The sequence below is a fragment of the Alternaria alternata genome (assembly GCF_001642055.1).
Source record: "Alternaria alternata strain SRC1lrK2f unplaced genomic scaffold CC77scaffold_25, whole genome shotgun sequence".
NCBI classification, from domain to species: domain Eukaryota; kingdom Fungi; phylum Ascomycota; class Dothideomycetes; order Pleosporales; family Pleosporaceae; genus Alternaria; species Alternaria alternata.
In genome coordinates this window covers 68,102-94,189 of record NW_017306214.1, presented here as the reverse complement: position 1 = coordinate 94,189, position 26,088 = coordinate 68,102, and the positions used below count along the sequence as shown (strand labels likewise).

Sequence of the window (26,088 nt, the reverse complement as noted above, 5' to 3'; positions counted from 1 at the left end):
TAGCATCGCATGCCATTTACTATTACAACTATTATTACTCATACCAATACATCCTTCAACACATCCATCATATCTACGCTTCATACACTTACACACCGCTCGCACATGCAAATCCTACCTTGTGGGCGCATATGTGGACATTGCCTCGCGATCACCGTTGTGACATGACCACATGACAAGATCGTCTGCCGATCGATTCCATCTAGCAGCCGCGGGACGAACCCACAGCCACATAACTCACACATGACAAGGCACTTGGGCATGTTGATCTTGCAGTCTTTTTGCAAGTCCACGCGAGCCATGCACGTCAGGAAAAAAACAAGAATAGCTTGCAAAAGCCACATCCGTCTTTTTTTGCCTCCACTTCATGCAGCGGTTTCTTGCATCTGCATGCTGTATTCGGTAGGCGGGCGTTGAGTATGACATCATCGCCAAAGTTAACAAAACGCAGTCGACTTTAGCCGTAGACATTGCCCTCTGGGGGGATAACGGATCCAAACCGTAAAAGGACATGGGATCCGAATACGAGCTTTTTTATCCTTGACTATCCTTGAGCCAGATCCCCAGGATTTCACCATCATAATACGGAACAGAGAGCAGGGTATGACGTGGCGCGGCGGGAGGCTGGAAAAACCACCGAGAGATCGTGAAGACGCAGCGATACGAAGGGCATACAGTAAGCACCGTATCGGGCAGCGGAGACAAATGCAGTATGGGGAGATTTTGCATGTAATGAGTATTGCCGGCTTATGTACATAAGTTGTTAGTTCGGATCGATAAGTGAGTAATCCCCAAGGTGAATATTCGGAGGTTGGAAAACTGTAACAAAACCGTTTCCCTGTTCAAACACATGTTTGTCACATGTTGTTTTTCGTTTCGAGTTTCAACCCCCGCCAAACCCACCTATAGTCCGCTCCCCGGTGTTATCTCGTATCATCGATAAGTTATTTGTCGCATCTTGTCTTTTTCGTTTCGTGTTTCATGTCGTAACCCCGCTTCGCGCCTACGTTTGTGACTCGAGACTGTTGGTGGATCTTTGTGCAATTCATAGCCTTAAAAAAAGCCACAGTGGAAACATCTTTGGCAAAATGCGAGCATTTGACAGCTGTCATATTCGATGATTATAACCGTAGTGCGAGCTTTGTGACTCGAACAACTCGTGTAACAAAAGAGATGTATGGGGGAAAGAACGATAGTACATCTCCACATAAACAACCAGGCTCGTGTTCGTGTTCGTGTTTTCTTGCTATTCAACACACCGACACTTGTCCTTCTTGTTGGCCCAGCATAGAACACATTTTTCTTGACCTCACTTGCCTTCGTACCTGCAGCCCTTGTGTGCTAAGAAGAAAAAACGGCTATCGTCTTTACACGAACAAATCCGTTCGTGTTCGTGTCTCCCCAACTCTAGCGCAATCTTTCCTGCATGCCCAGTAAAACACGTTGTTCTCCAAATTCGTACCTGCAGGGCTACAGTACAGGACTTGCTCTACCCCTACCTTTTACCTTGCCGAAACCACTCTCCGGCAACACTTTGAGCGCGAACCACGACGAGAAACCAACATCAACCCGCCACCTTGTGCGTCGTCATCGTACATGAAAGCGCATTTGCGGCAGATTGCACATTGACTAGTCAAGAACGCTTTCGTGCTGGGGTGCAAGTTTCCTCGGGAGTGCTAATGAAAACGCGGCTTGCAAAGGGTATGGGCGCTTTCGTTTGAGCGTTCTGGACTTTTGCAAAAGGAATGCAAGGGGAGCTAAGAATAGGTAAAAGTCCGCTAACCATTCCCATTTTTTTTCTATCGCTCGCTACATCGTGTTCATCGCCACTGCTCTCAAACGGCATGTTCGCTGCAAGCTGGGAGATTGGCAAGCTACCATGTTCTCTTTTTTTCGCGGAGATTATGGTCGAGATGTAGTAAGTACGAGCGAGAGAGATGGTGTGCGTTGTTCGCATCCCGACGATGAACCGTCAGCTTGGTTTGTTCTCAGGGACACCCATCCGCAGGGAGGACAAACTCTTCTTCGTCCATGTTCATCGCGGATAGTCATCGCATCGCTTTCCCATCTTCCTAGTCCCGCCGTCATACCGTAGCCGTTAGCGAAATGAAGATCTTCAGGTATGCAACACCAATAGAACCACAATAACCCTTGCCCAAAACCACGCGAAAAGGGTCTGGAATGGACTGGTTCGCGTGTGCTATAATAGCGTCGAGTGCTAAGGGACGGAGCGGAGAAGGAATGCGTAGCGGAGCGGAAAGCACGGTACGCCGGAGATGAGCAATTACACGAAAGATTTATTCGGTAAGTTTAGTGCCTCGAAAGGGTTCGGAGATACAATATCACAGTCAGCCCTAGAGGAGCAGTAAGCGAACGACAAGGATACCTGGGTAGAGCTTGATGTAGGTTGTTGAGATGCGGTGCCATTGTTCGTACGTTAGTAAGGGATATTGGTGAATGCTAGTTGCACAACATCAAGGGCCGTTGACCTAGCGGTTGTCGAGCATGTCGACGTGATTGGTTTACAGGTTCGTGTTCACTAAGTAGAGTCTTGAAAGCCAAGGGACTACCACTGCCAATACTGCATGTTCCACGTGGGAAGTCTGGGCATAACATTATCATTGCCAGCCCTGCACATCAGCAACCAAGAAGACGAACCTTGGTGCCGGATGCGTCTGATACGACGGACGCCGTTCTGTCTGACAACTACTTGGGACATTGTGTCAGCAAGACCGGAGAGTTCAACATGGTCGCCTTGTAGAAATTCAAGGAGATGTAGATGAATTGAGTGTCAAACAGTTACGGAGAAGGGAAAAACTACTACGAAGTATACGTTGGGTTTTTCAGGCCCAACATCTTCCATGGAAGTTCTTTCTCGCCATCCCGTCGTTTCCCAATATTAGCGATACAATCATCACAAAGACCCAAGTCTCACCACCACCACCACCACTGTCAGTTTTCGAAATCACGATTCGTCAACCTTCCCATCTAATACCCCTCCCCCGCCCCCGGCGTCCAATCAAACTTGCGCATAGCCATAGCCCAGAGCAGCACGCCAACCAACGGCCCCAAGAAGAAGGTAATGAAGAGAACAAAGAGAACGGTATTTCTCTTCTTCCTGTTGGCCCATCCCCTGGCCATACCTCGCATCACGCCTCCCTGCTGGTCAATTCTTTCCTTCCTCTGCGTCTCGAGAGCGGCGGCCGTAGCTGCAGTGAAAGCGCGGATTGCTTTCCCGGCGCGTCGCTGTGCTTTCTCGTCGTCGTCGGAGACGAGGGATCTGGGGCGCCCGAGGGGGTGCTGGTGGTGGCGGTGGTGCTCGTGTGCAAAGCGTTTGGTGTAGAGTCCGTCTAGTAAAGGAAAAAGGACATCAGTGTAACTGTTACATGTCCCCCACTCAGAGTAGTGAAGCCGTTGAAGATATCGTACCTGTGCGAGTGTCCTTTTCCTTCCTACCAGCTGTAGTAACAGTATGCTGAGTCCCGGTAACCTTGATTTTTTTCTCCTCCGTTCCCTCAACATACTTGCACCAAACCGCATACCGTTTATCCAGATGCCCCGTCCTGCTCCACCTCGCAATCTCAGCGATCCGGCGTCGGAGCGCCTCGCCCTCGAGCACCGTCGTGAGCTCGTAGTAGAGTTTCGTATCAATTTTGCTGATATCAACGTTTTGCTTGCGCAGGCCCGTGATGATGTCTATCCAGGAGTTGATGGCGTGAGGCAGATCCCCAGACTTGTTGGACGGGTTGCGGAGGAGCAGCCATGTTTGCGCCATGTCGTGGAATTTGGCGGCTGAAACGAGGGTTTGTTCCGGACCGGTGGCCGCAGTATGCTCGTACAGGATCAGGCTGTCTTTGCGCGTGGCGAGGCCTTGGGTGTACCTGGATGGACGTGTTGCGAGGTCAGTGTATGTCTCGAATGTACTGAGAGGGAGAGAGAGATAGCACATACCAATTCCCAACAGCCTGGCGGGTGGAGGAGGCGTTGCGGAGGGAGTGGAGGATGGCCATGAGAGAGAGGTCGAGAGAGCTGTATGCGTCCGGGCTACCGCGCGATATCTTGCCCGGGTGGATGTTGGGGGTATGAGACAAATTGTCTTCAGTGATGGACGCGAGACGGGTGCGTATGTTGCGGGTACTAAGTACTGTACAATCTTGTCAGTGATTCGGAGATGCTTTATAGGGACATATGATGTCCTAGTCGCAACTCAACCCATCTATTGTAAGAAAGAAGTACTCACGATAAGGCACGGCGTCACTGATGCGAAACAACTCCAATCCGTGATACTCAGCAACAACATCAAACACCGGCTTGACCTTCGGAGCCGGCACCTGGAGGCAAACCTCTCGACCTCCATTTGGCCCGTTCGCCTTGGGGTTATCTCTGCGTGTGGAGGAGGTGGCAGCAGACAGGTACATCTTGTGCTGAGTCGGGCGCTCAGTACACACAGACGAGGTCTCGGAAGTGCAACCTCCGTTGCCCTCAAATTCGGAACGATGTCCGCGAGTCGGGACGGGAGCGGATTCGCTCTGTGAGATGGTGACGCCAGTTTCTGGAACACTGACCCGGGCGCTGGTAACTGGTGGGGATGGAAAGAACGGGATTGGTGTAGACCTAGGATGGACTGGTTTGGAGCTAGAAGGGCCTGGTGCGTACATGTCGCTTGAAATGTGGGAGAGATCAGCCTGCTCAGTAGATGCCGACTCTATAGAAGACATGGAAGACGTGGAGCATCTCTGAGACTTGAAAGCTTCGGACATGAACTCATCGGCAATAGGTGTACGTGAAGTGTAGTCAATAGCCTTGCCTTTGCCCTTGGGGTCTGCAGTGACCTCGATAGTAGGGATTCGTTGCTGTGCACATTTCGTTGGACCTGGGACTGATGGGATGAATGGTTTCTGGTTAGAAAAAGGTCAATTGATGTAGTCATGCAACCTGATGAGTTTTTCTGCGTACTTTGATGTTGCGGCCTTGGAGACTGTCACTTCGACATCGTGGTCTTGTCGCCATTGTGGGAAAATGGCTCGTTAGCGATATGGTCAGTGGAGAGAAAGGAGGTACTCAGCCCATCCACAGGCTGGAAGATTGATAGGATGGATCGAGAGAATGAAAGCCACAGACGCAGGAGCGAGGTTCGCAACGAGAAGGGTATATATTAATTTGGCTCGTTGGCCACTGTACCATAGCATTACACCTTCATGGACCCGGAATATGTCGCTATCAAAGCCCCTCCAACCTTCTCATCGTCTTTGATGATCTGATTTGGATGTTGCTGTGGATCGCGACCCTGAAATCGTCATGATATCGCCCAACAACCGTTGCTTGCAAGACCCTTTACAACCCCTAGCATTGATGATGCCTGATACAGCTTAGGAATCTTGATTCCCACCCATGCTCTTTCTGTTGTCTGTTGGCCGGGACATATTTGGATAGTCTGTTGGCCGGGATGCGATACTAAATGCGTGTGCAAGGACACATGATGGTGGTCAGTTTCGGTGACCCGATCTAGCCATGTCCAATGGCATTCGTCGTAATGCATAATCCGAGTACTATCACAGTGATGATGCATTCGAGCTGCCATTTTGTGATGTTGTCTCCCAAAGTAGCAATGCCCCGCTTCTAAACCGTTAAGGCGGTCGGCAACGGGTGTCTTGGCACTCCGAGACATGTGATAGACGACGCTTGACGTAGCAGGCAAGCCCTCTGGCAATGCTTAATCAATGCGCGTGCCGGCTTCGCATTCCTGCTTCCACAGTATGCTTCTGGCGCCGACCTAGAGTGTACTCCTCAATAAGCCCACGATGCCTGGCTCTTCGCGATTGCCCGTCAGTCTACGCGATACGTTCAATGCGCGGAAGAGCTCCGCTAACGGCCAGCTCGTCGCCCTGAACATCGATGTGTATGCGCCCTGACAGCGATAAGGAAACACAGTGTACTGACATGGGTTATACAGTTTGCGCAACATCATCTTTGTCCTCTTCCTCCTCCGCTGGACACGCATTACCTTCTACCAACTCAAAGGTCGCGGCATCTTCGGCTCCATCAGCGATGCCTACATCAGCATCCGCCGCTACCTCTACGGCATCTTCCTCCGACTGCCCGGTGTGCGCGACAAAGTACAAGCCCAAGTCTCTGAATCTCTCCTGAAGCTCGAACGCAAGCTTGTTCCGAGCGGGCCCGGAGTCGAGCGCATCACCAGTCTACCCGCTGAAGGATGGAGCGAAGAAGAGGTGCGCAAGAAGCTGGGTGAACTGGCCGACATGGAGCACACGCGATGGGAAGACGGACGAGTCAGCGGCGCGGTATACCACGGCGGGGACGAGCTGATCAGACTGCAAACCGAGGCGTTTGGCAAGTTCACCGTTGCGAACCCCATCCACCCCGATGTGTTCCCTGGTGTGAGGAAGATGGAAGCCGAGATCGTAGCCATGGTGCTCTCCCTCTTCAACGCACCCGAAGACGCGGCCGGCGTGACTACCTCGGGCGGCACAGAATCCATTCTCATGGCATGTCTCTCTGCCCGCAACAAAGCCTACCACGAGCGCGGCGTCTCGTCTCCCGAGATGATCTTGCCAGAAACCGCACACACAGCCTTCCGCAAGGCATGCGAATACTTCAAGATCAAAATGCATCTCGTGTCCTGCAAAGCCCCGTCTTACAAAGTCCACTTGCCCTCCGTCTCCCGGCTGATCAATCCGAATACTGTGCTATTGGTTGGCTCTGCCCCCAACTTCCCCCACGGCATCATCGACGACATCTCTGGGCTGAGCAAACTCGCTGTCAAGAAGAAGATCCCGCTACACGTGGACTGTTGCTTGGGTTCCTTCATCATCCCCATGCTACCCAAAGCAGGTTTCGACTTTGACCCTTTTGACTTCCGTCTCCCAGGCGTAACAAGCATATCCTGCGACACACACAAATACGGGTTTGCGCCAAAGGGCAACTCGACGGTGTTGTACCGCTCCGACGTCTACCGCAAATACCAGTACTTCATCTCGCCTGACTGGTCCGGCGGCGTTTACGCATCGCCTTCCATTGCCGGTTCTCGCCCTGGCGCTCTCATTGCAGGGTGCTGGGCCTCGCTCGTCAAGCAAGGCAGCAACGGCTATCTCGACGCCTGCCACAAGATTGTCGGCGGCATGAAGAAGATTGAAACTGCTATCCGCGAGAACCCGCAATTATCTCCTGATTTGAAAATTATCGGACAGCCCAAAGTCTCCGTCGTGGCTTTCTTGTCCAACACGCTGGATATCTACGACATTGCTGATGGCATGTCGAACAAGGGCTGGCATTTGAATGCCCTGCAGAGTCCGCCCGCTATCCATGTCGCTGTTACCCTGCCCATTGTCGCCGTTGTGGACAAGTTGATTGAGGATCTTGTCGAGGTTACAGAGGAGGTTAGGGATGCGGAGCGCAAGCGTATCGCTGAAGGAAAAGGCGCAAAAGGCGCTGTCAAGGGCGATACCGCGGCACTGTACGGTGTGGCGGGAAGCTTGCCCAATAAGAGTGTCGTCGTCGACTTGGCCAAGGGCTTTTTGGATACGCTTTACAAGGCGTGAGGAGGGTGTGTGCAGCTGGGAAACCATGCAAAGGTCTCGGGTTGGACGGGAGGACTGGAAGCTTACATACCCATCGAGTATCAGATTGTTATATTCTTCAAATGGTGAAGTCAACACATACACCAGTCCTCTCTCCCCGACGGTGCAACCACTTTTTTTTTTGCTTGAATTAATTGCTCAACTATCGTCCACTACTCGCCACCTAATCCCCTAGCATCCTCCACAACAACCCTGGCAATCTTCTTCAACGTTGACTTGTGGTCGGCCTCACGAAACTTGTCCCACCGATCCAATCCCTCACTCGCGTCAATACTCAACGTCTCATACCCTTGCTTGATAACCGCGTGCACCTCCTGCGGACTAAGATGCTTCCTCGCCTTGCCCTTGTCATTCAACAAGGCCTGATAGTGATTCGACACGTTAATCAGCGTCTGCATGGACCCCTGTTTCCCCAAAGCAAACGCGTCTCGGAACTTGACGAGGGTATCGCCACTCTCGACGAGCTTGTAGAAGAGGTCGTCGTACGCGGCTGGATCCGGTAAGAAGTTTTCGCCGCTCGACAGGGCAAAAGCGAGGAGGTTGACGAGCAGGTCAATCATCTTGTTGGATTTGTAGTTGCTCTTGATGTCGCTTTCGTACGTGGTGAGGAAGCGGACAAAGGAGAGGAGAGTTCGCCAGAGTTCTGCCCAATGGTACGTGATGCGCGTTTTTGTCCGACTGAGGTGGGACAGCAGACGCAATAGGACACCGAGACAGAGGCTGTAAAAAGAAAAAGTGTTAGTCGTTCTCCTTTCATATCTTCCTCCTCCCGCCTTTCCCGGATAGCAGATTGTAGAATAGACTCACATGTAAAAATCCACATCCAACCGTCTCCTTAGATTATGACTGATAGCATCACTCATCATGTCCAACACAACAGCACCTGGCACCCTCTCCCCCCTCACAACCGGCAAATAAGGTTGTCGCTGTCGACACAACCTTACGTCCAGTTTACTTTCCTCACTGCACAGACGCTTCGCGAGCGTCTGGTCCTCGACAAGTATTTGCAGCACGAAGAGACTGAGGTATGTGTACAGCGCCGCCCTCGCACTCCTGTGTGCATGCTGGAACATGTAGCTCGTCAAAGAGAGGTACGCGCTGAGGGGGGATGGTGAGGCTGCTGCGGCGTCGGACGAGGCGTTGGGGGTAGATTTGACGAGGTTGAAGCAAAAGACTTTATTCGCGTTTGCGAAGTCGTAGACAGAGAGGAGGATGCCGATTTCCGGACCAGGTCTGGGAAAAGGGGAGGAAGAGATGTTAGCTGTGGGCATAGCAAGCAGAAGCAGAAGAAGAAGAGGACATGTTACTCACAATGCAGCAAAGAGGCTCTTTGCCTCTTCAGGGGCCGCCGGTGTTGGCGTCGTTGGCCTACTCCCACTCCCCGCCAGCGCCCCCAAGCCAATATAACTAAGTGTAGATCCCAGACTCCAACCTTCGGGCATATCATCTTGCACAGCTACATAGCTATCTCTCAGCTTCCTACACGTGTCGCCGAAACAGCTCACCATGTCCTGTATGATGGCGTCGTTGACAAAGTCGTCGAGACGCAGGCGATACGGGTTTTGAAATTCGAATTTGTTGTAGTTTGTGAGGAGGCCGAGGAGGTAGAGGGCGGGGACGACTTGAGGGGTCGAGGGACAGTCGGAGATGTACTGTGTGGATTGCTGAGTTAATTTGTCCATGTATATATATATATATATATATATATACAACGACCTAACATACCTTCATGAGACTCGGAAACAGATCGCGATGCGTAAAGTAACTCGGCAGCGCAGTCTGAAAGCCAGCGGCGGTTATACTCAGCGTCGCTCGAACGGCCCTCAGGCGCAAAGCAACTGCCATGTCGATATCAGTATCGATAATCCTTGGGGTCTTGACGATAAAACATACCATCACGTCCACCCCGTATAGCCGTATCCAGCGTGGCTACAAAATCCGTCATGACGGCGTCCGCATCGTTGAGCCCCGTAAGAACAGATATGATGTCGGAGCTAGGATTCGTGTATTTCTTGGTAAGAGCGGCATCGAGGAAGACTGTCAAGGTCTAAGCGGTAAGCGCATGGAGATTGGGTGTGGACGTTAAGGGCAAAGAGCGGCATGGTACCTCGAGGGCGATTTCGTCGGCGGGTGCTTTTGCTTGCTTGACGCGGAGGAGGGCGTGGCGGAAGAGTTGCTGTGAACGCGCTTGCTGGTGGAGCATCTCGTCTGGCGCAATCGAGGCCAGTGTGCGCTTCAGGCCGGCTGTATCGGGGCGGTGGAGAAAGAATTCTTGCCAGAATCCCTCGGACAGTTCGACATCTTCGTCATCTTCCTGGGGCGCCCCTTTGCATTAGCACACTGCTGGCGCAAGTGGGCGGGAGAGGGAGAGAGAGGACACACTTTGAATAGGGTTTCGTAGAGGGATATGATTTTGGGCTGGAATATTTCAGGCCGCGAGTCCTGGGTTAGAGGGGATGGCTCCATGGTAGGACGCTTCCGCGCTCTCTGCAGCTTATGTCGGGGTGGGATGCTGCAGGGTCAAGCTTCAATCGCAGTAGTTGCAGAGGTGTCGCGTCGCGCAATATGGGGAACTAGCGGGCCGTTGGGCGATCGGACGCCGATAAGCCCCACCATTGCACGTGTGAAGACTTGATAGTCATAGTCGTTGTATGTCGCCCGTAATTTAAATAGACAGTGTGCTACAGAGCTTGCCATTGGAGAGACACGTCAGAAGCACGGCGGAAAAGAAAAGTTGTAAACATGCCGTCACCCCTTCTCATCGGCATCTCAGGACCCTCTTCATCTGGCAAGACAACACTCTCTCGCCTACTCCGCGACATATTCCCGCCATCAAAGCTATTCATTCTACATCTCGATGACTTTTACCTCACCGACGCCGAGATTCCGGTCAAAAATGGCGTCCAGGATTGGGACTGCATAGAGTCGCTCAACCTACCTGCACTCCAACAAGCCCTCCAACACATCAAAGAACATGGAAACAGCCCAGACTGGTTAGTCAGTCAGGAAGATCAAAACAGCGTCGGAGAACACGGTGTACCTGAAGCTGAGATTCAGAAACTGAGACAGGATGTATCGACGTGGCTGGGTAGTAGTACGCCGGGGTGGGAAGAAAGACGCATCTGCATCGTCGATGGCTTCCTCCTCTTCTCAGAAGACATGAAGGACATACGCTCCCTATTTGATGTCAAACTCTTCCTCCGCACTTCCTACGAGACTGCGAAGCGCAGGCGCGAAGCGCGGAGTGGGTATGTAACTATTGAAGGGTTCTGGACAGATCCACCGGGGTATGTCGATGATATCGTATGGCCGAATTACGTCAAAGATCATAGATTTCTATTCAGGGGCGGGGACGTGGACGGGGAGTTGGACGAAAGTGTTTGCGAGAGTGTTGGAATATGTGGCATGCCGAGGGAAGCAGAGGGGGATATGACGCAGTGTTTGCGCTGGGCAGCTGGGGTATTGAGGCGAGTGGTCAAGGGAACATGAAGGCAGTTTTGAAGATTGTATTATTATGCCTGTATGCATATCACTTTGGAGCTCTTTTGACCACAAAACACGACATGCTCCAATTCCGAACCAGATTGTTAATATCCGTCAACGCCAGTGCGCCGTACGACCATGCGTCCAGACCTACCAGCCATGCAGAAGTGATGATACACAGATGACAAAGCGAAAAGGCTGACCTGTTAAAGCTCGAAATTACTCATTCCCCTAGGTGCTGGACTTGACCTTGTCAATATAGGCTTGTCCCGGGCTCTCATAAGTAGGCACAAAGAAGGTGTTGATCTGAGCTTCTTTGGAGAGCCACGTAGTCATTTGACTAAGCTCCTCACGCAAGCGCGTGACAGCCTGGTGGTCCATGTTGGTCTGCGCGATGAGTTCGGGCATGGTAACTGCGTCGCTCTCGTTAGCCGAAGATCAAGCTTCTCCTAGTCGTAAAAACACATACCCAGAAGACGCAAGAGGTGCTCGCCGCCGTAGATGTCCGCCAATGGTTTCCCAGCAAGCTCATCAGTCGGTTGTTGGATGCGAGACCAGATGTCGTAGAATTGCTCACGCTCAAAGCGGTACAGAAGAAGACGACCAACACTCTTGTTGAAATACTCTTTTAGTCCTGCTATGACTTCTTCGAGAATGTCGCGCTCGATACTGGTGCGGTTGCTGTTGTCATTGACGTGCTTCATGTATTCGTCTAATATGACGCCTGCAGGATAATTCGCAGGAAGCTGCACTAGCTGTAGGTTCTTAGTGATGTTCTCCCAGTCGTCGACTAGGAGACTCTTGAGCCTGTCTGGCATGTAGATCCTGACTGCTAGCTTGTTCTGGAATGCTTCTTCCTGGGAAGGGTCAGGAATTCACTCTGAGTCGCCAAAATGCTAAGATACATACCTTCTCTAGGTCGTTGTCGCGAACCCTCTTCTGACCGCGAGGGGCAGCAGAGACGGAGGTTTGGCGCTCTTCGCTACCGCGTGCCGAACCTTGCGCCTTCTTCTTTGCTGGTGCGGGCTGCGCCCTTGCAGCACGCTGGGCAGCTAGCATCTCGTGCCTGAGGTTGTTGGCCAACTCTCTGTTCTCAGGCGACAGTTTGCGAAGCCGATCCTCAGGAACCCAGTCATCCCAGCTGCGAGGTGTTAGCAACTGGACCCAACGCCAATCCACGACTCGTTGGATGCTTAAATTAGGAGTTCGAGATGGAGTGAAGATAGATAAATGGCAGTGGTGTTGTACATGGATTGAGAGAGTGAAGTGTACACGCGGACAAACGTGACTTCCGCAGTGAGGAGCGGAACGATGGGCGAGCGGAGAAAGTCTCAAACAAAGCGAAGATACGTACGTGTTCTTCCAGCCCTTGTAGTGCACCCTATATTCGAAGCCATTCTTCTTGTCTTCCTCTACTGGTCGCGCTTCAAGTATCTTGGCCTCGTACAGCAACTCATGATGAAAACAGAAGACTTTCTCGTCCTTTTTGAACGCAGCCTCTGGAGCGGCTGCAGGCGCCATGATTGCGATGAAATGCGATGGATCTGGTGTTGATGTGTTTGGTAGTCAGAAAAGAAAGCGGTCAGGGTGCTGGAGATTGCACGTCCAGGTAGCGCGTCCCTATGGGAGTGATGACAGTCAGACAGAGATGCTCAGCAGCGCAAAACACCAGTTCCCGTTGCCTGATTAATGTAAGCAAGTCGATGAGCCTGGTAATAGATGGTCCAGTCGATGTTTGCTTAGAGTCGTCGAAGGCACGTCTCACGGGAGTTTTCTGGGCACGGGCCAGCACGCGTCGCGCTTTCCGATGAGCCTCCTTCGTTGGGCGATCCTACCACGATCACTGCCTCACCAATCACATGTATGAGTTGCATTCCATCTGAACATAACGTCTCCCACCATAATCATGCCGTCGCAAGAGGCCAAGATTCTCGGTGACTTCCTCCTCGCCCCTGCTCCCTTGCGCGACTTCATCACCCTACGCGACTTTACCGACATCTTTCCCCGCGCCCACCGGTCCAACCCCGCTGTACAAGAGATTTATCGCGAGCTTCAGAGGATACGCGACAAGGATGTTGAGCTCGTCCGTCAAGACATCATCGACGAGGTCAAACGGTCCAAGCAGCTGAGGCGGGAGTATGCGCGGGAGAAACGCCAGATAGACGATGCCACCGTCGCTGGACTGGACCCCGTTGCGCTTCAAATGGAGGAGGAGGTAGCTCGTTATACCAAAGAGACTACTGAGACCCGTGCTGACCTCATCGCCAGATTTCCGGCCAAGTTCGTAAGAAACCGCACACCCTACAGACGGTCCACTCCGACATCGACGAAGCGTGCCAAAGCCTTGAGGCTCGGATTGCAGAGATGGAGCAAGAGAACAGAATAGCCTTGACAGAAGTTCAAGACGTTGTGGGCGCACTCAGTGAATTGCGCCATGGCCGGTTTGCCCCATCATCCAGCGGCGAGGGCATTGGGGAAGAGGTCATGGCAACGCTCAAGCGACTTGAGGCCGTATGCGACAAACCGGGGGGATGACAATACGACACTCCTGCATATTGTGTCTCACGTACAAGGCGTTGTACAGATGCAAACAGTGTGCTGATGGCTAGGCACTTTGGTCCTTGACTGAATAACAGACATCGCATGCGTGGACCGGCAATCTCGCACATCCGTCGCGCAAGCTGTAGGTGACGTCGCGCCCTGGATAAACATTGCACATCGAGTAGCTTTCCGTCCGAACCAAGGTCACGACCGACGTACCCAGGACACATCGGCGCGCATGAGGCGGGAAGGCAGCTTTGCTACACTCTTCGCTGTTTGAGAATTTGCGCTCCTCATACCATCTTCCCTTGGATGTATGTCGGGACATATGCAGCATGATGACATGTTGCCAGTTGTGAGTTTTGGATCGTTCATTCCTTGGCGTATCGACTATGCAATCCGCCGTCCGAGAACGTGACAAGCACTACAACAGCATGATAGACCTAATCACGGCTTTAGAAGAATCACCTCGCTAAATAGCATCATTCCGCCGTCCAGGCTAGCAGCCCCGCGTGTATAGAACTTGAGCGACCCGTGATTGGCTACACGAACGACCGCAATTAATATATGTATATGAACAGCTTCAATCCCGCAACCCGTGGCAACTAGTTTCCGCAACAGAGATCTGTCTATACTACGACCTCTACACGTGTCCAGTTGAAGATGGGTGACTTATACCGCGTTGTAGTCCGGTCCTTTGCAATTCCTCTGTCGCCTTCCATGTACCTGTCGCAAACATGATGCTTCACTCACTTCTAGCAGTACTCGTCTCTCTAACCTCCTGGACACCGCCGGTATCTGCCTCGCTCAGGATAACAGCTAACCACCATTCCTTTGGCGGTGTCAACTACCCACAACTCCAATTCTTCGCCCCCCAACACCGCGATGACAGCATCCGTGAAATCGTCAAAAGCGGCGCGCGAGTAATCCGCCTATTCATCCGTCCAGATGCCCAACACCCGGACCCAGAAGGCGAGCTAGGCGGCTTCGACAAATCTCTCTTGGACCAATTCGACGATACACTAGCCGCCATCCACCATCTGTCAAAGGGGCAGGTCAAAGTCATCATCGCACCTCATGACGCGCATGCGCTTCGCGGCTCAAACGACGTTCCCTGTGATGCCTACTGTCAGAAACTCGACGGAGCCTTTTTAGATTTCTACAGCAGCGAAGAGTACCGCAATCTCTACAAAACACGCCTCGAAGTCTTCTTCAAACACTACCCTTCCAGGAATTTTGATGGGCGGTCCTGGGGCTCACTCTCTGAAGTCATTTTGGGTGTCGATCTGCAGAACCAGCCATTTTCTGGCATCAGCCCGATACCGTCTGGCGAATCCTGGCTCTGTGATATGGCCTCGTATCTGAAATTTAGCATCGGGCTTGATAGCGCTGGTATTGCGGTCATCAGTGGTGGGGTCTCTGGACCACAAAGTGTGGATGGAAACGAGAATTTCCCGGACAGTGTCTTCGACTGCAAGGCTATTGACATCATTGGCATCCATGGGTATTTTGACAAGACGGCGGAGAGAACGGCGGGGACGCCGTGGGCGGAAATGTTCTTACCGGGGAACACGCTGACAGGGAGGGCAATGGGCAAAGGGAAGAAAGGAAAAGAGGGCAAATTATTGTTGGTGGAGGAATGGACATATGTGCACAACTCCGACTTTGGCTTGTTCTACAAGAAGGAAGCGGTTTTTGATCAGGGGAATGCGCTGAATTATCGGGGAATCCCTTGGGTACGTGGCCTCATCACTCACTAACGACCATCTTTTTCAAAGGAAAAAAAAAAACATGCATCACGATGTTAACGAAAAGGAATTCTAGATATACTCTCACCTTACCACCCTTTCCGAGGGAAAGACTTCGCGTATCAACCCCATCCATCCCACCTACACCACCTGGACCGCCCTCACGGACGTTCTCAAACGCTCGGTGACAGCCCGTAGTAACTTCAACTGGACCAAGTACCTACCCCCACCCGTCTCCATCATCCCGCCTTCCGCCGACGAAAAAACAGCGCAGCACCTCCAAGCCATGCTCACCGGCTCCAACAATCAAGAATGGAAATTGAAGCCCCTGGGTCTTTCCAACGTCTCAAGCGTAGTCTTGAACCCTTACATCATCGAGCAGAGCGATTGCACATTCGGCTGTCTCGGCCACTTGTGCGACGCAGCGGAATCGTGCTCACCGGACCTTTTGTGCAAGAACAGTGTGTGTCAGCCGTATTCCGAGACACAGCCTGGTAGAGTGGGGGAGCGGTGCAACAGTAAAGCAGTTTGCCAATCGCATCTGAGGTGTGATGAGAAGCAAGGCACGTGTCAAGCGTGTTCTGCGCGTAGCACGATACAACCAGCGAGAGAGAAACGAAAAAGGACAATCGAGGGCGACGAGATTGAGGTACCACCACAACAACAGCGGGGATTAGTGCAGCCAAATGATCCAAACGGGTCGTGCTACACAGACTCTCTAGAGCATCTTTTCCACATTACCCGCCTCCTCGAGTCTACAACCACCACCATCACTTCATCCTCCTCCTCCTCGCCCTCTCTCAACACATGCCTTTCACCGTCCCACCATGCCTCTCCATGTACATCGCCACTGCACTGTTCGGCCGACGAATACTGCTCCTGGGGCTCCTGCGTCCCCTGTCTATCCACAGACACGTGTCTCGGCGCCCCGTGTCGGAGCAACAACGTATGTAAAACAGGGTATTGCAACGACTACGGCCGGTGCGACTATGTTCCCGACGCGTCGAAGAAGAAGAGTAGTGGACCGGGGGGTGCGAGGGGAAAACGGTGAGTTTGCCAAACACCCACCTTTTTACTAGACAGGGTTATCATTTTTTTTTCAAAGGAAGAGAAAAGGATAGCATAAGGTCTAGATGAAGATGGGGACTGGACTGGCAATGCGTAGTCAGTTCAACGGCTAATGATACGTAGGAATTCGAGGATCGCTGGCGTGCCAAAGGGACATGAGCGCGGGCCGGCGAGAGTGAGGGATGAGACAATGAGGATCAATATACCAAAAGAGAAGGTTGCTGAGACTGGGGGCCCTGCTGCTACTGCTACAGCATAACGTTCGTGTTGCTGTGGGAAGACTTTGACATTCGAACGTATATTTGTGTAAGCATCATCATCATCGAGAGAGAGACGTCCACCACCGGTCCCCACTTATACAACAATTTGCATTGTAGACAAATAGATTTGGTTATAAAGTATGAAACAAGAAGATTATTTACTTTGGTTGGGGTATCGTAGCCTCCATAACTCCGTTTTTTGTGTATGTAGCAGATTGCCTGCTCCAAATCCTCCTTCCTCCTTGGTGTGTCAGATGATGCGATATGACGGAATCGTCTTCGTAACTCGTAGATGGCATGCATAGTACGATGCTGCTGCAATGAGCCGTGTCGTCAACCTAGCATCGAGCGAGAAAACATGCACCACCTCCACCCCATCATGGCCGATTACTCTCGTCGTAATTCGTGAATGTGCATGCACAACATGTTTCTTACGCAACGGACCATCTCCTCAGAACTCTTTGACGTCGAACGCGATGTTAGTTCGAAGTCTCCCAATCAAGGACACATCACCTCGCAACCACATGGCACGTATTAGCCAATCACGCCCCGATATCTCTCATTCCCCTCAATCAAGCCTTCCAAAAAGTTGGCAGCCTCGACAAGAATCTGGCTCTTACTCAACCCCCCACCCCTCACGGCAGGCACAACCTCATTCAAGTCCTTGTACCCCTGCTTAATCAGATCCCTCCGCTTCTGCTCCGACAAGATGTGATTATTGCGTTTCTGTTCTTCGGTCAAGTTCTCGCGATGAGTCTTTTGCGTCGTAGTGGCAGGTGCCCGCTTCTTCTTGTTGTTCGTGTTGTTATTGATGCTGGTGTCTTCGGCCATGGTCGCCATTTTCCGCGCCTTACCATTCCGCACGGCTTTTTTGGGCGTGACGTTGCTATTCCGTGCTTGGCTCTTTTTCCGCTTCTTTGCTGGGCGGTCAGAGGATTCGTCTTCGGATGTTGCTTCGTCGGATCGTTCGTCGTCGTCGTCGCCGCCACCGCGCTGTCCCAGTTTGTATGCAGTAGGAGTCGTGCTCGGCCCTTGGATGCCTGCGACGGCTCGTAGTATGTGGTGTGAAGTCTCCTCGAGATCTTGTATCGACGCCCTTGCCGCACTCTCTTCGCTTGGATGACCGTTCGGCCCCGAGTAGCCGGATGGGCTGCCGAAGGAGTTGTCTGTGCCAAAGGCGTATGACCTCTTCAAGTCCACCTTCTGCAGCGGGGGACCGAATTCGGCTTGGTGCTGTTGCATTGCTTTGCTCGATGACCATTGCGGCGCAAAGTGGGCGTCCATAGCTGGCGTGCTGTGGTTGGGAACCAGAGCGCCCAAGCGTTCGTGTAAGAGCCCATGCTGCGGACCCAAGGGCAGAGTACCGGCATTCAGATCATGGACAGGATTTGTGGGGAATGTGTTGGACGTGCTCGGCAAGCCATGGAAGCTGTGTGAGCGGCCGTTGGCATAGGATGGCTGTGCCTGGTTGAAGAGAGCCGTGGCTGCCTGGAGCTCATCTTCGGTATTGCCCAGAAAGTTTGCGTGTCGGTATTGTTGGTCTTGGTGGAAGCTGTTCTGGGGACGGGCTTGGTCTGGTATGGTGCTAGTGACTCGATGTACTGTCGGCGGGGCTATGAAGTCCTCCCAGTTGTTGTAGTCGTGGGCGCTCGCTTTGGCGTCGAGGGCGGGTGGCAGTTGGTGCGAGTCGAGCGAGTCGAAGGGGTTGGTTAGAGAGAAGAAGTTGTCGAGCTGCTGGTTCTCCATGTCGCTGAGAATGGACTGGCCATTGTTGTCGTATTGCGAGGGGGGGTTGTCGAAGAAGTCGTTTGTGAAGGTGTCTGCTCGGTCAGCCAGTGACGTGTGATTAGTAGCAGTGCAACGTACAGCCAAATGGCGGCGGATCTTTGTCGTTCATGGCGGGACGTGGGAGGCCTCTGGCCGTAGCACCCGCGAGCCCCGCGAACGACTGATGCGACAACGCCTCCAGCTTGAGTCGTTGCCGTGGTGGTGAATAAGGCCGAGCGACAGGCGACCGTCTACCGTGTGTCGGCTTGGCCGGGCCCAGGAGTGGCTGGATCGAGACTGGCGACCAGGCTCTCGAGTGCTTATGCGTCTAGAAGCGTCGAGATTGGTGTTGTGCAAAGCTGTTGGGAGAGTCGCGCGCGATATGACGTGAGGAACGAGCATTCGCAAAGGGCCGCTTGTTGCGCAGCCGGCTTCAAATACGCCGTGTCGATGAGCAGTCGCATTCCCGGAAGGCGCCGACCATGAAGCCAGGTGATGTACGCAGGAGTGAGAGACTCGGGTGAGAGAGTTCAAGTGGTTGCATGCGTCCTGTTGCGCGTGAGAAGTTCACCTTCACATGCCAGCGGATTCCTTGCGCCCACCTGCCCACTAGCGCCGAACGGCTCGCTTGCTCCTTCCCTGCCACCCATCTGCCAAGTTCTCCGAGATGACATGCATTCCCTCTCCACATCTCGGAATGCGTTCCTGGGCTACTCTATATTGGCAGGAACGCATTCGAGTCTAAACAGCCTTCAACTTCTCATGTAACAAGGCCCTTTACACGCATGCTCCTCCATGTTCATTCTGCTCCCCTTCATCTCGGACAAACCTTCTCACCGTCTCTCCGCGATCCGAGTGCGCCTAAAGGCCAAGAAGGGCAGCTCCTCCGTGAGTATTTTGACTGGCGCCCATTAGTTTGCTGCGGTCCGAAATGCTGCAGTGGCGTCAAACGACTTTCTTCTCCTTGGCCGAACCTACCGTAGTTCCCGTCCGATCACCTCTAGGTTTGGCCATCCCAGGGGTCAATCTGGGGAAATCATGGCTGTTTCTACAACCTATCCCCTTGCATCTCACAGCCTAGAGTCATGGACAACGGTGTTTCCGATTTGACCCGTAACTTCTCCTCACTCTACATCGATGCAGCGATCGTCTTGTTCTCTGCCTCGGCTGCCTCGCAGCATCGATCTACAGTGGTCATATCGGAGAGCCCGAGGCTCGTACGACACTAGACTTGCTTCGGTTTCCGAAGAGCAGCTGTTCTCCCCATACTTTGTCGGTGGTTATGGATCCTTCCCTCATTCTAGAGCTCGAGGGCTTTCTTACGTCGCGTCGAAGCCTTCCTTACTCACGCGACAGCAGTTCAGACCCAACGTCCCGACTTCACCATTGGCGTCCAACTTGCCAGCCAGGCATTGCCTTGGGATCCTCAAGGTTACGAATGATGGCGGTTCTCGCATCTGACCGCTCAGTATGTAAAGCTCGTCGGTATGCAAGGTGCATACCGTATCCGTCTACTACAGTGCCCGTGCGTTGGATGATCACCAACGCTGGATGATCACCCCCACCACCACCACAACAAAACTTCAACGCGTGATAACTCAACCAATATGGATCCGATTCAGGAAGCGATTGAAGAAATCGAATCGCGCAACCCAGGAGATGAATTCTCGTACCAACAAATCGCGAAAAAGTACAACATCAACCGTTGTACGCTCGCCCGAAGGCACAAGGGTCTGCAAGAGGCATATGGCGTACGCCGGCTCTCCCTTCATCCACAACACGAAAAAGAGCTTGTACAATACGTCGATACGCTTACCGAACGACGTTTGCCACCTTCAAGGGAGATGATACAACGCTTTGCTTCAAGTTTGGCTGGAAAAGAGGTTTCTGAAACCTGGGTTACCCGGTTTCTCCACCGTCATCCCGACTCCCTCATCTCCGCGTACAGCAAGGGATTGAACAAACTTCGTTGCAACGCCGATTCAGGAGCCAAGTACAGCTTGTATTTTAAGCTTTTAATTAAAAAGATGGAGGAGTACAACGTCCAATCATCCCATATATTCAATATGGACGAAAAGGGGTTTCAACTTGGAAGGATTGGCAGAACAAAGCGTATCTTCTCTAAGGCACGTTATGTGAAAAAGGGGGTACGCCAACCGCTTGAGGATGGCTCAAGTGAGTGGATTACCGTTGTGGCTTGTATTTGTTCGGATGGGAGCGCTTTGAGTCCTTCTCTCATCTTCAAGGCAGCCAACGGAGCTATACAAACCAGCTGGGTTAATGCTGTACAAGCAGGAAACCATTCAGTCTTTACTACGTCATCACCCTCCGGCTGGAGCAACAACGATATTGGGTTACATTGGCTCAAGGAGGTGTTTGAAAGACAAACTAGGCGGCATGCTTCAACTGGGTATCGATTACTACTCCTTGACGGCCATGGATCTCATGTTACAATGGACTTTATCAATTATTGTCACGATCACAAGATCCTGTTGGCTGTATACCCGCCTCACGCTACCCATACGCTTCAACCACTTGATGTGGTGATGTTCAAACCTCTGGCAAACGCTTACTCAGCTAAGTTAACTCAATACCTTCAAGACGGCCAAGGGATACTCAATATAACCAAAGGAGACTTCTTCCCGCTCTTCTAGAGGTCCTAGAACAAGGTTTTCAAACCTCCCCTCATCAAGAGAGCGTTTGAAGCAACTAGGATACACCCACCCAACCCAGCAGTTGTACTCGACAAGTTTGCCAAGGAGGGGTCAGATTCAGAAGCCAGTTCAACCTCTGTACTCTCCGGGGAGGATTGGCTCAAGTTGAAGTCAATTGTACGTCAGGAGGTGAGGGATCAAAGCAGTAAAGGGGTCAGGAAGCTTCAACGAAGTTTACACCACCTTGCAGCTCAAAATACACTCCTCCACGGCGAACTCAAAGGCCTCAGGCAATCTCTAGCCATCAAGAAGAGGCGAGAAACCAAGTCCTATACCCTACAGCTTGAGGATCATCCTGAGTATCATGGGGGAGCTATTTGGTGGTCACCAACAAGCGTCAAACGAGTTCGTGATAACAAGATACAACAACAACAACAAGCCGAGCTTGAAAAGCTTCAAAAAGCCGAGCAAGCCGAGGCAAGCAAAGCAGCTCGTAATTGTGAGCTTCAACTCAAAGCTGCGAGGCGTGTTGAGCGGGAGAAGGGTTGGGAGGAGACTAGAAAGCGGAAGGCCGAAGAGAAAGCCGAAAGAGAGCATCGTAGAAGCCTCCGCGACGCTGCCAAAGCTATACAATTGCCCCAATCGGGTAAGCGCAAAGCTTCAAAACCTCATAAGCCAGCTACAAAGCGTCAAAAGCGTGGTGGTGTTGCTCTAGCTGTGGTGGGAGCCGCAAGGGGTGCACCAGCTGTTCTACCGCGTAGTCGCCGTGATCGCGTGATAACGCCCTCCAAAAAAAAATCTGAATAAGCCAAAACTTTCGTAGGCCTATATATAGTATAATCCCAGCTTTGCGCAGTTTTATCACGATTTGTTGTGGCTGTACAACCTCATCTTATTGATGATATTGAGTTGTTGAGGGTGATCATCCAGCGTTGGTGATCATCCAACGCACGGGCACTGTAATGGAAACACACCATGCTTTCAGGATGTGTCAAAAACCTTGAGCAGCAACGTACATCCAGCGTCCTCTCTAATACTAGCTTTATACTAGCTTTACCTTCATATGCGTCGAACCGAACGCATTCCCCTAGGCGCAGGTTGCTGCTATAACGTGTAAGCTGGCATGCATGGACAGCCAATCTACATCACCTCTGCCTAGCCCGATCGGGTCCATGGCGCGAATTTGCCATAAATTTACCAAGTTTGAACCAAGCCAGCACCAAGATACACAGTCATCACCAAGATACTTATACCAATCAGACTTGGAATACCACCGACCATAACCGAAATGGGTTGTTGTGTTTATTAGCTCAAACCCGCTCTTAAATGAAAGCAATGTCACCGTTCAAGACATCTTTCTATACTGAACTTGCCCAGCATATCAACAGCCTTCGGTCTTCTTCACCAGAATTGACGCCATGGACTATTATACCCTTCTCATCATTTTCTTGGTCATTTTCACGCTAGCACTCTGTCTTTTCTGGAGCCCGCCTCCAGTGCTGCGAGAACCAGCATCAGCGACGCTGCCTCCGACTTGTCAAAAGCATCACCCACGGCCGAACAACATGGTCTGAGACCATCTTCTATCTAGGACGACACGAACCTGCCACTTTTTATGCCATTTGGTAAGAAAATCGACGACGATATTCAAGCCACCAGAATACGATCAGGCCTACCATCTTGAGCATCCTACGTTAGGCCTTTTCTGGTCAAAATTGCGAGTCCACAACATTTAACCCCACCAACCTACGTACGCACTCACGACACCGCTTACTTGCGCAGCGAGGATAGTGCCGCCGACAACCTACGACGACCGATGGCTTACGACGACTGATAAATACTCTCAGTAATCAGCCAAATCGCCTTTCCAAAGAAGACAAAGCTGTGATGTGTCTGGCATATATGAACTACCATGTCCGCAACGATTTCTGATCACACCTATTATGAACTTAGATATCATTGCTCTAGTCATCATTATCCTAATCTGGTTCACTATGGCATTATGCTACGTCTGGAGACCACCACCACCACCGCATTCGTCAACGCCACCCATCTCACAACGCCGCTCATCAAATCGCAAGTTCCGAAAGCCGTGCCAGAGAAATCGCGCACGACCCCCCTTGCTATCAACGATACATGAAACTGTATATCGGGAGGATACGTCAGCGATGGAAATACCATTAAACGACCTAGACTTCGCCGCAGAGCCAAGCAGCAGATCATCGAACTTACCCGGCCAAGAACAAGAACAAGGATAAGATGACTAGATGACGTTACCGCAATGACTGTAGGGATCGAGGATAGCGCGTGGATGTTTGTGATGCGTTGGAGGTTAAGACAGGAAGGACATGGGAGAACGGACAAGGAGGCAGGTAGAACGATGCGATTCTGCAGTGACGATGCATCGAAGGCGATATAAGCAGGATCATAGACGGAGTATATGAGGATCGCGAACGGGGAAGGCGTTGACCCTTCAAACTCTCACTCCACTTAGATTCAAGAGTAGTCTAGCGACTCCGTGTCTATATCGTGCCAGTGCTAAACACCTCAAGTTTCATGAACCGTTCATATGCCCCAACTACAGCCTTCTGATCCCCGCAGCACTCTTCGATAGTACATTCGACCTCGCCATCCTAGCAGCTTTCTCCTCCTCCGAGCCTCTAACAAGAACCTGTCTTTTGCCCAGCCCCAACGAAGACGAACAAGGAGAATAATCAACACATGACGAGCCTCCTGGACAAACAGCAATAGCGGCCCCAGCAGCACACGCTTGTCCACTTGGACAGTCTCCATCCGATTGACACGATGCACCACAGCTAAAGGCCACATTGCATATGCCATATTGAAAGTCGACGCCAACAGGCTGCTGTTTACGAACATCACAGAAACAGTTGGCTGAACATCCGCCCGCCCCCTGATTCATGCCGCCATCTGAAATGCAGACTGGACCGAGGAAGCTGTTTCGTAGTCGTCAGTTCAGTCATCTTCGACGACTTCCTGGACGATGGACTTACGTAGGCAACACTGTTACTGTCGCGACAAGAGTAGTGATAGTAGCTGTGTTTGTTACAGTTGTGGTTATTGTTGGTGTAGTCGTTCTGCCGTTGGTGTGAGCGGTAAAGTGTAGTGTGGCATGTAGTCTGACTTACACTGAATTTGTCTGTGTAGCAGACAATGTAGATGTGCCAGTGACGCTGACAACGGTGGAAGGAGTCGCAGTTACCGTGGATGTCTTGGCTGTCTGGAGACAACTACAGACCGTTCGTACGAAAGAGGTCGCTTGGGCGACGAGACTGCTGAAAGCTGCAGCCTTTGCGTCTATAGTGGTTGTCGATGGCTTATTCTTCGGTCCAGTTCGGGCTTCGACGTCGTCGCGCTTTTTTCGTTGAGGCGGGAGCGCGCCAGTCACTGTGCTCGTGCTAGAGATGGTTGACGTAACGATAAGAACATTCGTCTCAGTTACCGGAGGTGCGGTGATACTTTGACATATGCTTCAGCGTGTGAATTCATCCGGACCACCAGAATACTCACGTGAAAGTACCAGTACCGACAGTCGTTGTCGTGGTCACTATTGCGATAGTAGTGGTTTTGGTCGATATTGGCGCTGTCACTGTGCTTGTGACGACGGGTAGAGGATATTTACTGGAACAAAATGTTTGTGCTGGTTTGTATTGGGCAAGACCAGATGCAACCAGTCCATAGAGCCCGCCGGGACAAGGGCTAGCTGCGTTAGCTGCCGGTAGAGTAATCGACAGCAGAGCGGAAAGTAGAGCCCTGCGATATCTCGGCATGGTGGAAGCAATTGAACTTTTGTAATTGTATGAAGATGACAACTGATGTTCAGCGAAGCAAACGTATTCTAGCTTGGCTTATTTATACCATGAATAGCACCAGAGTATGCCCTCGACCCGCTGGCTGCAACAAACGTGCAACACATGATTTGCGTAGGTTCGACTGAACACTCGACTCAGCCAGCCACCAAAGGTCTCGATGTTTGAAGCGCCTTCTAGACACGTTTACTTGCGTACTAAGGAAATATACGACTAGTAGCCTGCGTGTTAGTCCACTGTTCAAGCTAGCAGCCTGGGGTAAGGTACCACGACCAATACCCGGATCCACCGATGCTCTGGCTAGTTTCCCTTTAAACTAGACCAAGAACGAAAAGACAGTCTAGTGACTTGGTGGCGACAATTGTGTGGCCCATAAGTGGCTTTTACTGTTTTCAGAGTCACAGCTACATCAAGGTGAATAGCGTGTCAACACTGCCTTGGCATACTAAGAACCCGCAGACTCTTCTTTGATATTACTTGAATGGTCTGTTTAGTACGATACCGCAATACTTCTATGAGCAACAACCCCATCCGCGAGCATTGTAAAACGAACACGCACCACGCCGCCATGTGCTCGTCGGCAAGCGAACCAAAGCACTGGAGTGAGCAAGTCTACAACCTCCTCTTTTGGCAAGAGGGGCTTGATTTTCGTTGATCCTGGTACATGGTCGCACGGGATGGTCTGGATCCGAGGCTGATGTCTTCTTCTGGATGTAGTAGTATTGTACTAGGCCACTTTTGGCCGGCACACCTTATCTTAGTTGGCGTTATCTCTACCAAGATTGCATGGAGCTTGAGAAACTCTACTGCTAGTCAGCCCTGCGGAACGCGCCATACCCGCTCGCATCCACTTGCATCAGTCGTGTACCGTGCCGTACATTGTTCCGGCTTCCTGGACACGTGGTGAAGCGTGGCCAGAGGCAGATTCGGGATGAAAGTTGGATTTTGGACGCGTTAGCACTCATGGTTAGCTGGGTCTGTGTACAGCCTTGCCGCCTGAAGCGCTTGGATGATCACGAGCTAGCGGTGCGAGCTGCATTTTTCGCCTCCTACAGTTTGTTCTCGATGCTGTCAGAGAGAAAATCTTGTCATTCTGTGCTTCTTGTAATGGAGAATGACCTTGCGGGACTGTTACCATA

At 51.7% G+C, this 26,088-nt stretch overlaps 11 protein-coding genes across 11 annotated transcripts; 6 read left to right on the top strand and 5 right to left on the bottom strand.

Moving 5' to 3' along the window:
- Window positions 1–2,988: 2,988 nt before the first annotated feature.
- CC77DRAFT_1054005 (hypothetical protein) lies at window positions 2,989–5,010 on the bottom strand (the record flags this gene model as incomplete). Its single annotated transcript, XM_018527777.1, has 5 exons — window positions 2,989–3,350; window positions 3,430–3,881; window positions 3,952–4,144; window positions 4,241–4,898; window positions 4,957–5,010. 5 exons carry the CDS (start codon window positions 5,008–5,010, stop codon window positions 2,989–2,991), a joined length of 1,719 nt encoding a protein of 572 aa, XP_018380873.1.
- A 791-nt stretch (window positions 5,011–5,801) lies between these two features.
- CC77DRAFT_946178 (PLP-dependent transferase) lies at window positions 5,802–7,559 on the top strand (the record flags this gene model as incomplete). The annotated part of the gene is made up of 2 exons (XM_018535063.1): window positions 5,802–5,899; window positions 5,954–7,559. The coding sequence occupies 2 exons, from the start codon at window positions 5,802–5,804 to the stop codon at window positions 7,557–7,559; spliced, it is 1,704 nt and encodes a 567-aa protein (XP_018380872.1).
- A 191-nt stretch (window positions 7,560–7,750) lies between these two features.
- CC77DRAFT_1079477 (DUF1741-domain-containing protein) lies at window positions 7,751–10,433 on the bottom strand (the record flags this gene model as incomplete). Its single annotated transcript, XM_018529302.1, has 7 exons — window positions 9,981–10,433; window positions 9,706–9,912; window positions 9,492–9,645; window positions 9,324–9,436; window positions 8,910–9,250; window positions 8,406–8,831; window positions 7,751–8,318 (listed from the first exon to the last, which is right to left on the bottom strand). Exons 1-7 carry the CDS (start codon window positions 10,062–10,064, stop codon window positions 7,751–7,753), a joined length of 1,893 nt encoding a protein of 630 aa, XP_018380871.1. The 5' UTR covers window positions 10,065–10,433.
- CC77DRAFT_1024812 (P-loop containing nucleoside triphosphate hydrolase protein) lies at window positions 10,215–11,204 on the top strand. The gene has a single exon (XM_018525941.1). The coding sequence runs from the start codon at window positions 10,341–10,343 to the stop codon at window positions 11,085–11,087; it is 747 nt and encodes a 248-aa protein (XP_018380870.1). The 5' UTR covers window positions 10,215–10,340; the 3' UTR covers window positions 11,088–11,204.
- Window positions 11,205–11,312: 108 nt separating this feature from the next.
- Window positions 11,313–12,602, bottom strand: CC77DRAFT_1034822 (NuA4 histone acetyltransferase complex, Eaf3/MRG15 subunit; the record flags this gene model as incomplete). The annotated part of the gene is made up of 4 exons (XM_018526896.1): window positions 11,313–11,494; window positions 11,551–11,938; window positions 11,991–12,222; window positions 12,436–12,602. 4 exons carry the CDS (start codon window positions 12,600–12,602, stop codon window positions 11,313–11,315), a joined length of 969 nt encoding a protein of 322 aa, XP_018380869.1.
- A 385-nt stretch (window positions 12,603–12,987) lies between these two features.
- Window positions 12,988–13,616, top strand: CC77DRAFT_946659 (hypothetical protein; the record flags this gene model as incomplete). Its single annotated transcript, XM_018535096.1, has 2 exons — window positions 12,988–13,296; window positions 13,350–13,616. The coding sequence occupies 2 exons, from the start codon at window positions 12,988–12,990 to the stop codon at window positions 13,614–13,616; spliced, it is 576 nt and encodes a 191-aa protein (XP_018380868.1).
- A 618-nt stretch (window positions 13,617–14,234) lies between these two features.
- Window positions 14,235–16,965, top strand: CC77DRAFT_443858 (hypothetical protein). The gene is made up of 3 exons (XM_018531712.1): window positions 14,235–15,358; window positions 15,447–16,417; window positions 16,562–16,965. The coding sequence occupies exons 1-3, from the start codon at window positions 14,360–14,362 to the stop codon at window positions 16,695–16,697; spliced, it is 2,106 nt and encodes a 701-aa protein (XP_018380867.1). The 5' UTR covers window positions 14,235–14,359; the 3' UTR covers window positions 16,698–16,965.
- CC77DRAFT_1024809 (hypothetical protein) lies at window positions 16,755–19,024 on the bottom strand. Its single transcript, XM_018525940.1, has 2 exons — window positions 18,565–19,024; window positions 16,755–18,518 (listed from the first exon to the last, which is right to left on the bottom strand). Exons 1-2 carry the CDS (start codon window positions 18,593–18,595, stop codon window positions 17,233–17,235), a joined length of 1,317 nt encoding a protein of 438 aa, XP_018380866.1. The 5' UTR covers window positions 18,596–19,024; the 3' UTR covers window positions 16,755–17,232.
- A 1,048-nt stretch (window positions 19,025–20,072) lies between these two features.
- CC77DRAFT_920338 (hypothetical protein) lies at window positions 20,073–20,459 on the top strand (the record flags this gene model as incomplete). Its single annotated transcript, XM_018533711.1, has 1 exon — window positions 20,073–20,459. A coding segment is annotated over one exon (387 nt), but the record flags the coding sequence as incomplete, so codon positions are not given.
- A 669-nt stretch (window positions 20,460–21,128) lies between these two features.
- On the top strand, window positions 21,129–21,897 carry CC77DRAFT_1024808 (hypothetical protein; the record flags this gene model as incomplete). The annotated part of the gene is made up of 2 exons (XM_018525939.1): window positions 21,129–21,765; window positions 21,881–21,897. Coding segments are annotated over 2 exons (654 nt in total), but the record flags the coding sequence as incomplete, so codon positions are not given.
- Window positions 21,898–24,129: 2,232 nt separating this feature from the next.
- CC77DRAFT_1099016 (hypothetical protein) lies at window positions 24,130–24,910 on the bottom strand (the record flags this gene model as incomplete). Its single annotated transcript, XM_018529980.1, has 3 exons — window positions 24,130–24,217; window positions 24,269–24,598; window positions 24,651–24,910. The coding sequence occupies 3 exons, from the start codon at window positions 24,908–24,910 to the stop codon at window positions 24,130–24,132; spliced, it is 678 nt and encodes a 225-aa protein (XP_018380863.1).
- Window positions 24,911–26,088: the final 1,178 nt, after the last annotated feature.

Excerpts from the sequence above, each read along its gene's own strand:
- CC77DRAFT_1024812 (XM_018525941.1), top strand. The coding sequence starts at position 10,341 with ATGCCGTCACCCCTTCTCATCGGCATCTCAGGACCCTCTTCATCTGGC.
- CC77DRAFT_443858 (XM_018531712.1), top strand. The coding sequence starts at position 14,360 with ATGATGCTTCACTCACTTCTAGCAGTACTCGTCTCTCTAACCTCCTGG. Across the intron at positions 15,359-15,446 it reads ATTATCGGGGAATCCCTTGG|ATATACTCTCACCTTACCAC; the intron begins GTACGTGGCCTC and ends AAGGAATTCTAG. Across the intron at positions 16,418-16,561 it reads GGGGGTGCGAGGGGAAAACG|GAATTCGAGGATCGCTGGCG; the intron begins GTGAGTTTGCCA and ends AATGATACGTAG.
- CC77DRAFT_1024809 (XM_018525940.1), bottom strand. The coding sequence starts at position 18,595 with ATGAACGACAAAGATCCGCCGCCATTTGGCT. Across the intron at positions 18,519-18,564 it reads AGATCCGCCGCCATTTGGCT|ACACCTTCACAAACGACTTC; the intron begins GTACGTTGCACT and ends CTGACCGAGCAG.